Source organism: Schistocerca americana, chromosome 2 (genome assembly GCF_021461395.2).
Source record: "Schistocerca americana isolate TAMUIC-IGC-003095 chromosome 2, iqSchAmer2.1, whole genome shotgun sequence".
Taxonomy (NCBI): Eukaryota; Metazoa; Arthropoda; class Insecta; order Orthoptera; family Acrididae; genus Schistocerca; species Schistocerca americana.
This window is the reverse complement of record NC_060120.1, coordinates 135,260,405-135,277,019: the sequence shown is the minus strand read 5'-3', so window position 1 is coordinate 135,277,019 and position 16,615 is coordinate 135,260,405. Positions and strand designations below refer to the sequence as shown.

Genomic DNA, 16,615 nt, shown 5'->3' with positions numbered 1-16,615 from the left:
GTGTGTGTGTGTGTGTGTGTGTGTGAGTGTGTGTGTGATATGCTCTTTTATTGTTTGTGTGTGTTTGTGTGTGTGTGTGTGTGTGTGTGTGTGTGTGTGTGTGTGTGTGTGTGAGAGAGAGAGAGAGAGAGAGAGAGAGGGGGGGGGGTTGAGAGGAAGATTCATTAATTATCTATTCTGGTTAAGTTTCAGATCCATGTTTGCTATTATTTTAGTGGCTAACGTGATCAGAAGAGTGTTTATATGGATTTGGTCATGAGTACCGTCTTTCTCATTGCAGTTGCTCTTTGTATGTTAAAGTTTTCTTGTAATGTCACAAGTCTTTTGATGTGATTATTCACTCTAATAACTGTCATGTCATGTTCCATGCTGGATGGTTCGTGTCCATGTTTTATCAGGTGTTCGGTGAAGGTAGAATGGCTACTTTCATATTTCTAACCTCTTATATGTTCTTTGCCTCAAGTTTTGAAGTTCCTATCTGTCATCCCCAGATATACTGCTTTACATTCTTGGCACTCTAACTGGTATATACCTGCTCCTTGGTATTAATCTACCTTGCCTGTTGTTTGTAAATTCTTGGGAGAACACAGACAGCAAATGAAAATATCAAACCAAACACACAACAGAAACAAAAGACGAATGTTATGCACACAGTGACACTTGCCAACACTACATACTGAAAACACAACACAAAATACAAAGATATAAAGTGCAAGTAATATATCCGCGATGTGTTGAATCAAATGTGGGTGACCAAACGCCAGATATCGGTCAACTGGAGCATGGAGGCTAGTGAACACATTCCAAGGACCACACATATTGGCCAACTGCGCTGGAAATCGTAAAACCCAACGATAATTTCACGTCAAGAAATTTGTGCAACAAAAGTTGTTTCTAACCTAAAAAACAAGGAAAAAAGGCGACAAAAGGTAACATAGTAACATATTGTAACTACCACATAATACGTTTATTATATGTACAAGTAAAGCATGTATTGCGGGTCACTGAAGATCCTTCACAAAAAAGAAGCGAAATTCATATAGCAATAGACAAACTGCCTTCAATTAGTTGCGTGGATGAAACATACCTCCACGAATTTTGATGAAACTTCGGAACGACGGAAAAAAAGAAAAAATGACGATTTCTTAATCTATTTCTCCTGCCACCAAGTGAAGCACAATGGCAGCATCTCCTATTTTAAATATTTAATTATAGCTGCTCCTCTTGGATAGTATCGAAGTCTTTCCCAGGTATCATAGATGCTATTCGTCCTATCGCAGAGGAGCAGTGATGTTATCCCACTTTTGCTGGTTGTGGTGCCTGTTCTTTTCTTGCGGCTGACTCTTGTCTCGCCAATTACAGTTCCAGAACACCTTTTTAGCTAATCTGTTTAGTATCTCATTTAATCCTCTGCTACAGACACTGTTGTTTCAAAACAGTTCACAATGGATGACGACGTGTGCACGAGTCCCTGACAGCCCACAAAAACAAAGACCACTTTCCCTTCTGTTTATCCTCTTCAATTAGGCGAGTTACATATGTATCGTGTCTATTCATAAAATGAGCCATCCCTCATGATGAGTAAATACCGTTCATTAACAACATTTCCTCAACATAAGTAAATATTTCATATAGTCGTTTCCCACTAGCACTGCTCTCCCGGGCTGGTCGCAGTTCTATTATCAAATTATTCATTATTTCCAACTTACTGTCTGCTGTTCTCCTACAGTGGTTTTTATTTCGTGTCAGGATCTTTTCCTTAGCCAATACAGTACACTTCTGTAGCGTATGATAGAATCCATTGAACGGATTCCCAGAATCATAACAACATCTGTAGGTATCAAACGATATTCTCCAGTTAATAGTATCGCCACTCTTCTCTTCGCCAGTTAATCTTCTCATTATTCTTCTCTGCACTCTTCTTCTTACCTGGACGAATGATGTCCTCAATCTGCGGGCCCATATTCTTGCTTCATATATCGTTGTGTCTGCCAAAATATAGGGTGACCCAAGAGATCATCAATATGCAGGGATTATGACAGGAACGATCTTTCGAAACAAAAACGTGTACCTTAATTCATATGAACACATCATCTTCGATACTGTGAAACATATCTCTTCTACAGCAAGCTCTTTACTTTCCATATTTTGGGTGGCGGTAATAAGAAAAATTGTCGACTTAATATTGGCTTCAAAACGCATGCCTCAAGAGTTACGAGCACTCGAGCCATAGACGAGATGAACTGCACAGTAGCGAAGATGAAAAAGTGCTCATAGCTCTAAAGGTATGCATTTTCACGTTTATTAGACTTTTTGCTTCGAAAGATCTTTCCTGTTATATCCTTGAACATCCATCATTCCTCCTAGGATACCATGTATATTCATAGCATATTCTTATGAAATGCAACGGCAGTCTATATTTATTTTACGCTATATTGATAATATTTTGCATAACGACTGTTGCTTTATTCCTGGTTGTTTTGTAAGGCCTAAAAATTTCTGTCTTTCTTCAAGAGTGATCCTTAGATGTTACTGGTAACTGCTCTACGAGTTTACTGTTTATTGTAGGGTTTCTTGTGAGACGTTAGGGTTCTTTCAACGATGTGTGAACTGTTTTCTGCTTGGCTGTATTTATTTTATTTAACTGACATCATTGATATAAAATATACTGTGAAATGAACTTCATACAAACAGGCTGCTCTTCAAGAGCAGATGTAGTGTGAATCAGCGTTTACTGGAAAAAAATATAACTTAGCGAAGCTTCATAATTTACAACGAAACATTACTAATTTATGCTCGTATTCTAAGGCGAGAAAACAACACTTGTAAGATACCAGATCCAGCAATCGATACTGCACGAGAATTTGTGCCATAATTCTCGTAGTATACAGCCTTGACCTTCTGAATGAACAGCTTTTAAACTTTTTACGTGTGCCGGCTGTTTGTCACTCGCTCTGCCCCACTTCATCCGCGTAATGCCCGAGTGCGTTTCGTTTATTAAGGACTAATCGAACGCGAAATGTAAACAACAGCGAATATCAAAAAATGGTTTATTTACAGCAGTTAGCTACACATTCTAGCTACTTCTCTACATAGTCGTCTCTCCGCTCTGGTACTCAGTTCCTATTTGAGCTATGAACATGGGATGAAAAATTTTTGGCTTAGCTCGAACCAACGGCCATTTGTACAACCATTCGAATATATGTCTTACCGTATCTATGCAATAGTATGCACTACCATCCACTAAAATTGCTACTCCATGAAGATGACGTGCTACAGACGCGAAATTTAACAACAGTAGGAAGATGCTGTGGTATGCAAATTATTAGATTTTCAGAGCATTCACACAAGGTTGGCGCCGGTGGCGACACCTACAACGTGCTGGCATGAGGAAAAATTCCAACTGATTTCTCATACACAAACAGCAGTTGACCGGCGTTGTCTGGTGAAACGTTGTTGTGATGTCATGTGTAAGGAGGAGAAATGCGTACCATTACGTTTCCGACTTTGATAAAGGTCGGATTGAAGCCTATCGCGATTGCGGTTTATCGAATCGCGACATAGCTGATCGCGTTGATTGAGATCCAATGACTGTCAGCAGAATATGGAATCGGTGGGTGCAGGAGTGTAATACGGAACGCCGTGCTGGATCCCAACGTCCTCGTACCACAATCAGTCGAGATGACAGGCATCTTATCCGCATGGCTGTAACGTATCGTGCAGCCACGTCTCGATCCCTGAGTCAACAGATGGGGACGTTTGCAAGACAACAACCATCTCCACGAACAGTTCGACGACGTTTGCAGCAGCATGGACTATCAGCTCGGAGACCATGGCTGCGGTTACCCTTGACGCTGCATCACAGACAGGAGCGCCTGCGATGGTGTGCTCAACGACGAACCTAGGTGCACGAATAGCAAAACGTCATTTTTTCGGATGAATCCAGGTTCTGTTTACAGCATCATGATGGTCGCATCCGTGTTTGGCGACATCGCAGTGTACGCACATTGGAAGTGTGTATTCGTCCTTGCCATACTGGTGTATCACCCGGCTTGATAGTATGGGATGCCACTGGTTACACGACTCGGTCACCTCTTGTTCGCACTGATGCCACTTTGAATAGTGGACGTTCCATTTCACATGTGTTACATCTGTGGCTCCACCCTTCATTCGATCCCTGCGAAACCCTACATTTCAGCAGGATAATGCACGACCGCGTGTTGCAGGTCTTGTACGGGCCTTTCTGGATACAGAAAATGTTCGACTGCTGCCCTGGCCAGCACATTCTCCAGATCTCTCACTAACTGAAAACGTCTGGTCAATGGTGGCCGAGCAACTGGCTCGTCACAATATGCCAGGCACTACTCCTGATGAACTGTGGTAGTATCGTGTTGAAGCTACATGGGCAGCTGTACCTGTAGACGCCAACCAAGCGCTGTTTGACTCAATTCCCAATTGTATCAAGGCCGTTATTACGGCCAGAGGTGGTTGTTCTGGGTACTGATTTCTCAGGATCTATGCACCCAAACTGCGTGAAAATGTAATCACATGTCAGTTCTAGTATAATATATTTGCCCAATGAATACCCGTTTATCATCTGCATTTCTTCTTGGTGTAGCAATTTTAATGGCCAGTAGTGTATTAAGCAACATTTGAACGACGAACCAGAGCTGGCGCCAGGACATTTGTACGAAACCATTAATTCGTCCTGAGAGGCCAAAACTAATGATTAGCTAATGACACCATTTGTATGTCCATCGTTCGGATTTTGCGAGCAAATACGTGCAAAGCATGTTACTCTGGAATGTTTTTGAAGCGGGCCACTTCTATACCATAAACTTCTATGAGTAAGTTCAAACTTCGCACGAACGTAGACAAACGGTTAAAGTAAAAATAAGAATTGATCCAGCAATCTTTATCCTTTGTCGAGATAGTAGGTAAATGTAGCATATAAAAATAATTCTTAACTGAACTGAATGTGCATAAACTGAAAACGTGCTTTCGATAAACTATTTTTAATCGAATTTTGTGTGCAAAAGCACGATTTTTTCAAGGTGCTTTGCGGTCGCCACTTATACGAGGCGTATTCGGAAAGTAAGGTGCGATTATGCGCGAAATGAAAACCACTGTGAAAATCCGATGGAACTTTGCATATATGTGTTTCTCAGTGTCTTTAACGTGCCAGTCGATCGCTTCACGTCGCTCTTTTCAGTTCAGAGCGCATAGTGACCATGTAGAAACACCTACAAAACTGTCTTCCACCAAGTACATGGATCTGCTGAGAGATTTCGCCTGAAGCTATGCAGCCCACGTAACATAAATGTGATGCGTTTCTCTCTTCAAGACAATGTTAATTCACATTCTATAGGGGCAATGAAAACACTCCCACAGCGTTTTGGATGAGAAGTGTTTGATCATAGACAATACAGCCTTTAATTGGCTCCTTCCGTTGTTCATCTCTGCTCACACGAAACGCCGGCTACAAAGACAACATTTTGGCACAAACAACGAAAGGCAGACCAGCGCAGAGAATTGGCGGAAAGCATAGGTGGCTGCTTTCTGTGACGCGAGTATTGGAAAGTTTGTACAACGCCATGTCAAATGTCAAGTCGGAGAGGCGACTATTTAGAGAGGTAGCTGGAAGGTGAGGCTATCTGCTGCGGATAAAAAATGTTTGATTTTGAATGCGGTTCTCATTTGTCAACCCATCGGACCTTACTTTCCTAACAGCCCTCGTATGTTTCAGACAAATATGAATCGGTTCAAATTTTGTAAGAATGTAGACAAATAACTGTAGTTTAGCTCGTCCTGTTGTTTTGTGAAAGCTCTATCCGTTACTGTGATATAAACAACATGGTTTGTAAGGTAATTTAAAAAACCTATACTGCGTCAGTCGTCACCAGGGACAACAAAAATGTACATCAGTTGTCGAGCTATGCAGTCTGATGTCAGTATTACGGAAGAGAAAAAGTTAGGCACAAGAACGTAAAATGCTCCTTCCACAGCTCAGAAAAAGCGAATACGTCCTGATCAAAGTTTAGGACGTAAAAGAAGGAAACCGCCTTTTCGACTTATCTGGCAGCTTCAAAGACATTTTAATAAATAAGTCTTGACATTTTCACTCTTTTTTAATTGTTAACCCTACTTCCCAGTGTAATGAACTCTATTTATATGAATGTGTGGTGTCTGTTCATTCGAACATGTCCAAAAGAACATAAACCACACATTCATATAATTTAATAGGCTTAGATAGGCAATGACTCCATCTTCTTCACTGCAGATGCACAAACGCGTTCAATCTCCTGTGGGAGTCTCGGAAGAGCGAATATGAAGGAAATAGACAGGGCTACGGATAGGTGAAGCTCGATGGTAGTGCGAATCTGCAGTGAAGCGAGACGAGATAATCCGTGCAGTTGTGATAAAACTGTTTTCCTGGTGGTGCTATTGCTCAAATGGTTCAAATGGCTCTGAGCACTATGGAACTTAACATCTTAGGTCATCAGTCCCCTAGAACTTAGAACTACTTAAACCTAACTATCCTAAGGACATTGCCGGCCGGTGTGGCCGTGCGGTTCTAGGCGCTTCAGTTTGGAACCGCGTGACCGCTACGGTCGCAGGTTCGAATCCTGCCTCGGGCATGGAGGTGTGTGGTGTCCTTAGGTTAGTTAGGTTTAAGTAGTTCTAAGTTCTAGGGGACTGATGACCACAGATGTTAAGTCCCATAGTGCTCAGAGCCATTTGAACCATTTGAACCTAAGGACATCACACACATCCATGCCCGAGGCAGGATTCGAACCTGCGACCGTAGCAGTCCCACGGTTACGGACTGAAGCGCCTAGAACCGCACGGCCACCGTGGCCCGCCCCCTGGTGGTGCAGTGACTACGGCACATGCTTAGTAAGCAGGAGATCTCGGGTCCGAATCCCGGTCCGGCAGACATTTTCACTCGTCGGCGCCGATTCCGCGTAATGTCCCAGTACAGCTGATAGCAGTGATCTCTTCCTTTTCCTTTCCTTGCTTCCATTCTCCACCTTCAGTTTACATACATTTAATGATCTCTGTACTAGGTGTTGTTGCATCTACATCTCGCTATTTGTAGCCTAAAGACCCTGATGCTGTGCCCCAAAACCACAAGTTTCAATAACCAACCATAGTACACAATGTATAATATCATGTAGATGAAGAGCGTACATGCAATAGCTAAGAAGTGTTTGTTGGGGGATAAAATTTCTGTAGGTGGATTTGTTCGTGTTATGTTACTTATTCGGTACGATGCATTATATCACATGACGTGGGCGCTAATATTAACAAGTAAAAACGCGAATATTTCGAGATGTTTTGATTTACATGTGTTCAAATCTGACAGATAAATCATAAACCTAGTTCCATTCTTTTACATCTCTAACTCTCCCGAGGACTTATTCACCTTTTTGCACTGTGACAGGAGCGTTTTCTATTCTATCGAGAATTACGTCCCAAATTTTCTCGCGGGGTCGATTGTTGGAGCTGACACGTTGCAACTGTGCGTTTTTCTCCTAAAATATGAAGTCCAGTTGGGATGTTCCCTTATGAAAGAAATCCACCACCATACCCATCAATTAAAACTGTTGTTGTTGTAGTCTTCAGTCCAGGGACTGGCTTGATGCAGCTCTCGATGCTACCCTATCCTGTGCAAGCTTCTTCATCTCCCGGTACCTACTGCAACCTACATCAAAAAATGGTTCAAATGGCTCTGAGCACTATGGGACTTAACATCTATAGGCATCAGTCCCCTAGAACTACTTAAACCTAACTAACCTAAGGACATCACGCAACACCTAGTCATCACGAGGCGGACAAAATCCCTGACCCCGCCGGGAATCGAACCCGGGAACCTAGGCGCGGGAAGCGACAACGCTACCACACGACCAGGAGCTGCGGACCAACTTACATCCTTCTGAATATGTTTAGTGTATTCATCTCTTGGTCTCCCTCTACGATTTTTACCTTCCACGCTGCCCTCCTATACTAAATGGGTGAGTCCTTGATGCCTCTGAATATGTCCTACAAACCGATCCCTTCTTGTGGTCAAGTTGTGCTACAAATTTCTCTTCTCCCCAAGTCTATTCAATACCTTCTCATTAGTAATGTGATCTACCAATCTAATCTTCAGCATTCTTCTGTAGCACCACATTCCGAATGCTTCTATTCTGTTTTCGTCTAAACTACTTATCATCCACGTTTCACTTCCATACATGGCTACACTCCATACAACTACTTTCAGAAACGGTTTCCTGACACTTAAATCTATACTCGATGTTAACAAACTTCTCTTCTTCAGAAACGCTTTCCTAGCCATTGCCAGTCTACATTTTATATCCTCTCTACTTCGACCATCACCAGTTATTTGGCTCTCTAAACAGAAAAACTCATTTATTACCTTAAGTGTCCCATTTCTTAATCTAATTCCCTCAGCATCACCCGATTTAATTCCACTTCATCCCATTATCATTGTTTTGCTTTTGTTGATCAAGACACTGTGCATTCCGTTCAGCTGCTCTTCGAGATCCTTTGCTGTCTCTGACAGAATTACAATGTCATCGGCGAACCTCAAAATTTTAATTTCTTTTCCATGAATTTTAATTCCTACTTCGAATTTTTCTTTTGTTTCCTTTAGTGCTTGCTCAATATTCAGATTGAGTAACATTGGGGATGGCTACAACCCTGTCCCACTCCCATTCCAACCACTGCTTCCCTTTCATGCCCCTCGACTCTTATAACTGCCATCTGGTTTCTCTACAAATTGTAAATAGTCTTTCGCTCCCTGTATTTTACCCCTGCCACCTTCAGAACTTGAAAGAGAGTACTTCAGTCAACATTGTCAAAAGCTTTCTCTATGTCTACAAATGCTATAAACGTAGGTTTATCTTTTCTTAATCTATTTTCTAAGATTATTCAATTCAAATATGACACAATAAATATAGTGGAGACAGGGACAGTGTCTGATTAAGGGAGGAGTGCAAAATATCGATCGTGTGAGAAATGGTTTCGAGTTAGTATAGCCCCTATCTTCGTGAGTTTCTACACTGGACATGATCTTACAGCGGCAGCTACGTCAGGGTGTGCGTTACGTACCGATGCCGACCATGGCGGCCTGGCAGAGGTACTGCCTGGAGACGAGGCACTGGTCACTGGCGCGCACCACCATCAGCCCAAAGCCCACGCAGCCCAGGGCCGTGGCGCAGCCCAGGAAAGTCTGCAGAAGCACCAGCGCCCGCTCGTCCAGGCCCTCGCGCTGACCTTGCAGGGCCTAAACACCACAGCTTCACGTCAGACAGAGAGGCAGCAGCTCTGCATGCAACAGGTACTAGACTAGCCACACACAAATACACTGAAGCGCCAAAGAAACTGGTACAGGCATGCGTACTCAAATACAGAGCTAAGTAAACAGGCAGGATACGGCACTGCGGTCGGCAACGCTGTATATATACAACAAGTGTCTGGCGCAGTTGGTAGATCGGTTAGTGTTGCTACAATGGCAGGTTATCAAGGTTTAAGTGAGTTTGAACGTGGTGTTATAGTCGATGCACGAGCGACGTGACAAAGAATCTCAGAGGTAGCGATGAAGTGGGGATTTTCCCGTACGACCCTTTCACGAGTTTACCGTGAATATCAAGAATCCGGTAAAATATCAAATCTCTGACATCATTACTGCCGGAAAAAGATCCTTCAAGAACAGGACCAACGACGCAGAAGAGAATCGTTCAACGCGACAGAAGTTAAGCCTTCGGCAAATTGCTGAGCCATCAACAAGTGTCAGCGTGCGAACCATTCAACGAAACATCATCGATACGGGCTTTTGGAGCCGAATGCCCACTCGTCTACCCTTAATGACTGCACGACACAAAGCTTTACGTCCCTCCTGGGCCCCTCAGCACAGACATTCGACTGCTGATGACTGGAGACATGTTGCCTGTTCGGACAAGTCTCGTTTCAAATTGTATAGAGCAGATGGACGTGCACGGGTCTGAAGACAACCTCATGAATCCATGGATCTTGTAGGTCAGCAAGGGATTATTCAATATGGAGGAAGCTCTGTAATGGTGGGGTGCGTGTGCACTTGGAGTGATATGGGACTCCTTATGCATCTACATACGACTTCGACAGGTGACACGCACCTAAGGATCCCGTCTGATCACCTCCATCCATTCATGTCCATTGTGCATTACGACGGACTTGGGCAATTTCAGCATGACAATGCGACACCCCACACGTCCAGAATTGCTACAGAGCCGCTGCAGGAACACTCTTCTGAGTTTAAACACTTCCGCTGACCACCAACGTCCACAGACATGAACGTATTAAGCATATGTGGCATGCCTTGCAACTTGGCTGTTCAGAAGAGATCTCCGCCCCCTCTAACTCTTACGGATTTATGGACAGTCCCGCAGGATTCATGGTTTCATTTCGGTCTAACACTACTTCAGACATTAGTCGAGTCCATGCCACGTCGTGTTGCGGCACTTCTGCGAGCTCGCGGGGACGCTACACGATATTAGGAAGGTGTACCAGTTTCTTACGTAGTTTAAACTTCAGAGTGTTTCTCGTAGATTAATCCGATTTCACAGAACTATATAAAATGACACAGAAACCTGGTGTAAATTTTTACTTATGCATAGGACAACCAACTTCTTAACAGTACAAAAACGATCTGACTATGCATCCATGTACACAGCCAAAGTTCTAGGTTTAATTTTTACGATTGCCTTTGGGATCTAAATTTTCTTCAGTTTTCACAAACGTTCCATGTTCCTTCGAAACAGCTCTTTAACAATACAACCCCCATGATCAAGACAGACCATGAATCAGCCAGTTATGGTTGTTGCATAAGCTGTAGGATTATAGGATTACAGGAAATTGGCGTTATAGACTGCGACTACGGGAACAGCAAAGACAATGTGAACTAGTACGTCCTGATTAAGAAGCTCATTTCCAAGCGGTACCAAACACGAAAAATTAAAAAAATTGAGATTAAAGGTGGCAGCACCACTTAGAATCATTACCTACATAATAAGAACTGTTGTGAATACCAAAACATACCATATTCTTTATATATTTCCCCTTAAGATTTGCTGTTCATGGTGACGAGTACCAAATACAGTCTTATTTTGTTTCCAAGAAGTACCAAATCCCGGCAGCCAATCGTTGGTCATCTTTGTAATGACGTCACACCCGAAATGGCAGACGTCTGTGCACATAACATTGCTTGTAGTAAGGACGCGTCTGGCGCTCTTTTATGCCCATTGTGATTTTGTAATTAAATTATGGAGTCTGATATATCAGATGAGCATCGTGAATCACCAACGGAATCTCCATAACAACAGCTACCAAACTTAACACGATTGTTTGATAAAAGGGATCAAGTTGATGTTTATTTATGCAATAAGAATTAGAAAAATAAACATTTAATAGAGACACTGGGCGTAATGTGTCTCTACATCTGCCCGAATATAATAACAGAGCTACAAATCATTATCTGATGCTACTGTAGCTGTAAAACGTTTTTCGTCTCTCCTTGTAAATTATATTTTATAGATTTGGTACCTTTTGAAAATTAGTTTCTCGATTAGGATCTCCTCATGATCTCAGAATAAGAAGTCGACTTTCATATTACCTGATGACTGAGTGAAACAGAACTATTACAATGTATAGTTATCAAAACGAACATCGAGTTGGCTTGTGGCTTCGGGTCCTAAGTGAATTTTGTTACAAACTGGAAACAGCCTCTAGGCTGTGAGATATTACTGTGCGAAATACTTCCTCCCAACAGCGCAAGGTATGCTCTGTAACTCTGAATTCCTCTTGACAATTACTAATAGCACTTTGTTCGGATTCAGGTATCGTCACCCTTTGCAATAATGTTGGTTGGATGTACTTACACTTACTTCTGGATCGAGGATACTATCTTAGAATTCGAAAAATATCGTATCATCGACTTGAGCTGCTGGTAAAAATCTTTATTTATACAACCAGTTTCAGTCGGCTGACCATCATCAGGTTCATAAAAATATTTACAGGATTAATTTAGGCAAAATTGAGATCGTGTACTCATTCATACATACACTACTTAGCACAGTTTATATAGATTGACGATGTAATTTATATTGCGATATGATAACAGTGTGTACTTCATGGTTCTATCATCTGACAGTTTTCTGTATTACCTAACGTGACACTGTAAATACTTTTATGAAACTGATGATGGTCAGACGACAGAAACTGGTTTTATATGTAAAGAATTTTACCACCAGCTCAAGTAGGCAGTACAAGATTTTTGAAATACACTACTGGCCATTAAAATTGCAGCACCACGAAGATTACGTGCTACAGACGCGAAATTTAACCGACAGGAAGAAAATGCTGTGATATGCGAATGATTAGCTTTTCAGAGCATTCAGACAAGGTTGGCCCCAGTGGCGACACCTACAATGTGCTGACATGAGGAAAGTTTCCAACCGATTTCTCATACACAAACAGCAGTTGACCGGCGTTGCCTGGTGAAACGTTATTGTGATGCCTCGTGTAAGGAGGAGAAATGCTTACCATCAGGTTTCCGACTTTGATAAAGGTCGGATTGTAGCTTATCGCGATTGCGGTTTATCGTTTAGCCACATTGCTGCTCGCGTTGGTCGAGATCCAATGACTGTTAGCAGAATATGGAATTTGTGGGTTCAGGAGGGTAATACGGAACGCCGTGCTGGATCCCAATGGTCTCGTATCACTAGCAGTCGAGATGATAGGCATCTTATCCGCATGGCAGTAACGGATCGTGCAGCCACGTCTCGATCCCTGAGTCAACAGATGGGGACGTTTGCAAGACAGGAACCATCTGCGCGAACCATCGACGACGTTTGCAGCAGCATGGACTATCAGCTCAGAGACCACGGCTGTGGTTACCCATGACGCTGCATCACAGACAGGAGCGCCTGCGATGGTGTACTCAACGACGAACCTGGGGGCACGAATGGCAAAACGTCATTTTTTCGGATGAATCCAGGTTCTGTTTACAGCATCGTGATGGTCGCATCCGTGTTTGGCGACATTGCGGTGAACGCACATTGGAAGCGTGTATTCATTATCGCCATACTGGCGTATCACCCGGCGTTATGGTATAGTGTGCCATTGGTTACACGTCTCGGTCACCTCTTGTTCGCATTGACGGCACTTTGAACAGTGGACGCTACATTTCAGATGTGTTACGACCCGTGGCTCTACCCTTCATTCGATCCCTGCGAAACCCTACATTTCAGCAGGATAATGCACGACCACATGTTCCAGGTCCTGTACGAGCCTTTCCGGATACAGAAAATGTTCGACTGCTGCTCTGGCCAGCACATTCTATAGAGCTCTCACTAACTGAAAACGTCTGGTCAATGGTAGCCGGGCAACTGGCTCGTCACAATACCCCAGTCACTACTCTTGATGAACTGTGGTATCGTGTTGAAGCTGCATGGGCAGCTGTACCTGTACACGCCATCCAAGCTCTGATTGATTCAATGCCTAGGCGTATCAAGGCATTTATTACGGCCAGAGGTGGTTGTTCTGGGTACTGATTTCTCAGGATCTATGCACCCAAACTGCGTGAAAATGTAATCACATGTCAGTTCTAGTATAATGTATTTGTCCAATGAATACCCGTTTATGATCTGCATTTCTTCTTGGTGTAGCAATTTTAATGGCCAGTAGTGTACATAAGAACCGTGGGGCGCCACCTCCGGAAAACGTATTGGTACCATGTTAATTTGTTATCTCCATCTACACTGTAGAGCACAGATCTAATTTAAAAGACGGAAAGGCTTAAGGAATTGTCTGAGATTTAGTTTCACCTTCCTAATTTTAGGGGTTTCCTTCCTACTGTTACAGGTTCAAGTGTATCGGAACAAACAGTTCAGAGCACATTGTTGACGATGAGAGTCTGCAGCAGATGGCTCTTAACGTATTCCAACGTTGACCCAACGACATCGTCAGTCACGATTGCACTAAACACAGAATCGTAGAGAGCGGTCCGATGGTCAATGGAAACGCATCACAATGCCGTATTAAATACATTTCTTGTCACACCAGTTCGGTGGTCATGTCCGGAAACGTTGTCAACTAGGGAAACAGCTTCCGGAAACATGCACCGCATCACGGACGAAGGCCTTTGGGGAACAGTATTATTATATAGGACATTCTACAGGACCGTCATGCTCCTGTGATAGTGACGAAAGCATCTTGACAGCTGCGGATTACGTGACTTCTTTGCAGACAGCCTGCATCCCGCGCCACTTGATGTCTTCCCCAAGCGCGACTGCATCTTCCAAAATGGTAACTATCAACAGCGCAAGGGCAGAATCGTGCCACACTCGTTTCGCGAACATGACAATGAACTTAAGTTCCGTAGCACGCCTTACCTGAAGCTGTAGTCACCAAATTCACTGATCTGAAATCGATGGACCACTACTATGACACTATTGACTGACATGTCCACAAAACACCAGACCATAATTTGGCGTAAAAGAGTGGCCTATGGATAGATCAGCTGCCACGATTGATTTGTCAAATTCATGACACGTATTGCGTTCCGAAGGTGGACAAACGCGCTGCGCCGGCAGCTGTGGCCGAGCGGTACTAGGTGGTTCACTCCAGAACGGCGCGCCTGCTACGGTCGCAGGTTCGAGTCATGCCTCGGATATGGATGTGTGTGATGTCCTTAGGTTAGTTAGGTTTAAGTAGTTCAAAGTCTAGGGGACTGATGACCTCGGATGTTAAGTCCCATAGTGCTTAGAGCCATCTGAACCATTTGAGCCAAATGCGCTGCTGTCAAACAGGTTGTCATGATGTTTTGGCTCAACGGTGAATCTACATTGCATACCAGAGGTAGGGTATTTATTAACTTTATTTCCACTGCCGCATAATCGCTGTATACAGAAATTTAAATCCTCGGAATGAGGGGATACGCGCACCAAGAACCATAATTGGGCATAAGCTACAGAAAGATAACACACACACACACACACACACACACACACACACACACACACACACACACACACACCTAGACAACTAACACCAGCACATAAAAAAAGGAGAACCAACGCCAGAAGGTATCAAAGTTGTTGTTGTGGTCTTCAGTTCAGAGACTGGTTTGATGCAGTTCTCCATGCTACTCTAACCTGATCAAGCTTCTTCATCTCCAAGTATCATTTACAACCGACATCATTCTGGATCTGCTTAGTGGATTCATCTCTTGGTCTCCCTCTACGATTTTTACCCTCCACGCTGCCCTCCAATACTAAATTGGTGATCCCTTGATAACGCAGAACATGACCTACCAACCGCTTCCTTCTTCTGGTCAAGTTGTACCACAAATATCTCTTCTCCCAAATTCTATTCAGTACCTCCTCATTAGTTATGTGATCTACCCATATAATCTTCAGCATTCTTCTGTAGCATCACATTTAGAAAGCTTCTTTGTCTTCTTGCCTAAACTATTTATCATCCATGATTCACTTCCATGCATGGCTACACTCGATATAAATACTTTCAGAAAAACTTCCTGACACTTAGATCTATACTCGATGTTGACAAATGTCTCTTCTTCAGAAACGCTTTTCTTGCCATTGCCAGTGTACATTTTATAACCAGCTGGTGTGGCCGAGCGGTTCTAGGGGCTTTAATCTGGAACCGCGCGACCGCTACGGTCGCAGGTCGGAATCCTGCCTCGGGCATTGTTGTGTGTGATGTCCTTAGGTTAGTTATGTTTAAGTAGTTCTAAATTCTAGGGGACTGAGGACCTCAGATGTTAAGTCCCATAGTGTTCAGAGCCATTTGAACCACTACATTTTATATCCTCTCTACTTCGACCATCATCAGTTATTTTGCTCCCCAAATAGCAAAACTAATTTACTACTGTAAGTGTCTCATTTCCTTATCTCATTCCTCAGCATCACCCGATTTAATTCGACTACATTCCATTATCCTTGTTTTGCTTTTGTTGATTTTCATCTTATGTACTCCTTTCAAGACACTGTCTATTCGATTCAACTGCTCCTCCAGGTCCTTTGCTGTCTCTGACAGAATTACAATGTCATCGGCAGACCTCAAATTTTTATTTCTTCTCCATGGATTTTAATTCCTACTCCGAAGTTTTGTTTCCTTTACTGATTGTTCAATATGCAGATTGAATAACGTCGGGGATAGGCTACAACCCTGGCTCACCCCCTTCCCTACCACTGGTTCCCTTTAATGCCCCTCGGCTCTTATAACTGCCATCTGGTTTCTGTACCAATTGTAAATAGCCTTTCGCTGCCTGTATTTGACCCCTGATACTTTCTGTATTTGAAAGAGAGTATGCCAGTCAACATTGTCAAAAGATTTCTCTAAGTCTACAAATGCCAGAAACATAGGTTTGCCTTTCATTAATCTATCTTCTAACTATCGATAGTGAATATAATTACCAACGGCTGGGCAAGCGACGTGAACTCTCTATCCCTCCATTGTTTGGCGAAGGAAGGAACAGGATTCCAAGGGGAATTTCAGCCGAAACTTTTGCCTCTATTCATAAAGTCTTTCCAAATTTAATTTCAAATGCTTC

General features: G+C 43.0%; 1 protein-coding gene across 1 annotated transcript in view; it reads right to left on the bottom strand.

The window, feature by feature from the left end:
• The window catches only part of LOC124593825 (monocarboxylate transporter 12-like), a 602,114-nt gene that overhangs the window by 19,394 nt on the left and 566,105 nt on the right, over nt 1-16,615 (bottom strand). Inside the window, exon 6 of the mRNA XM_047132174.1 lies at nt 9,115-9,289. Coding sequence (XP_046988130.1) covers nt 9,115-9,289 — 175 coding nt within the window. The remainder of the gene's footprint in view (nt 1-9,114; nt 9,290-16,615) is intronic.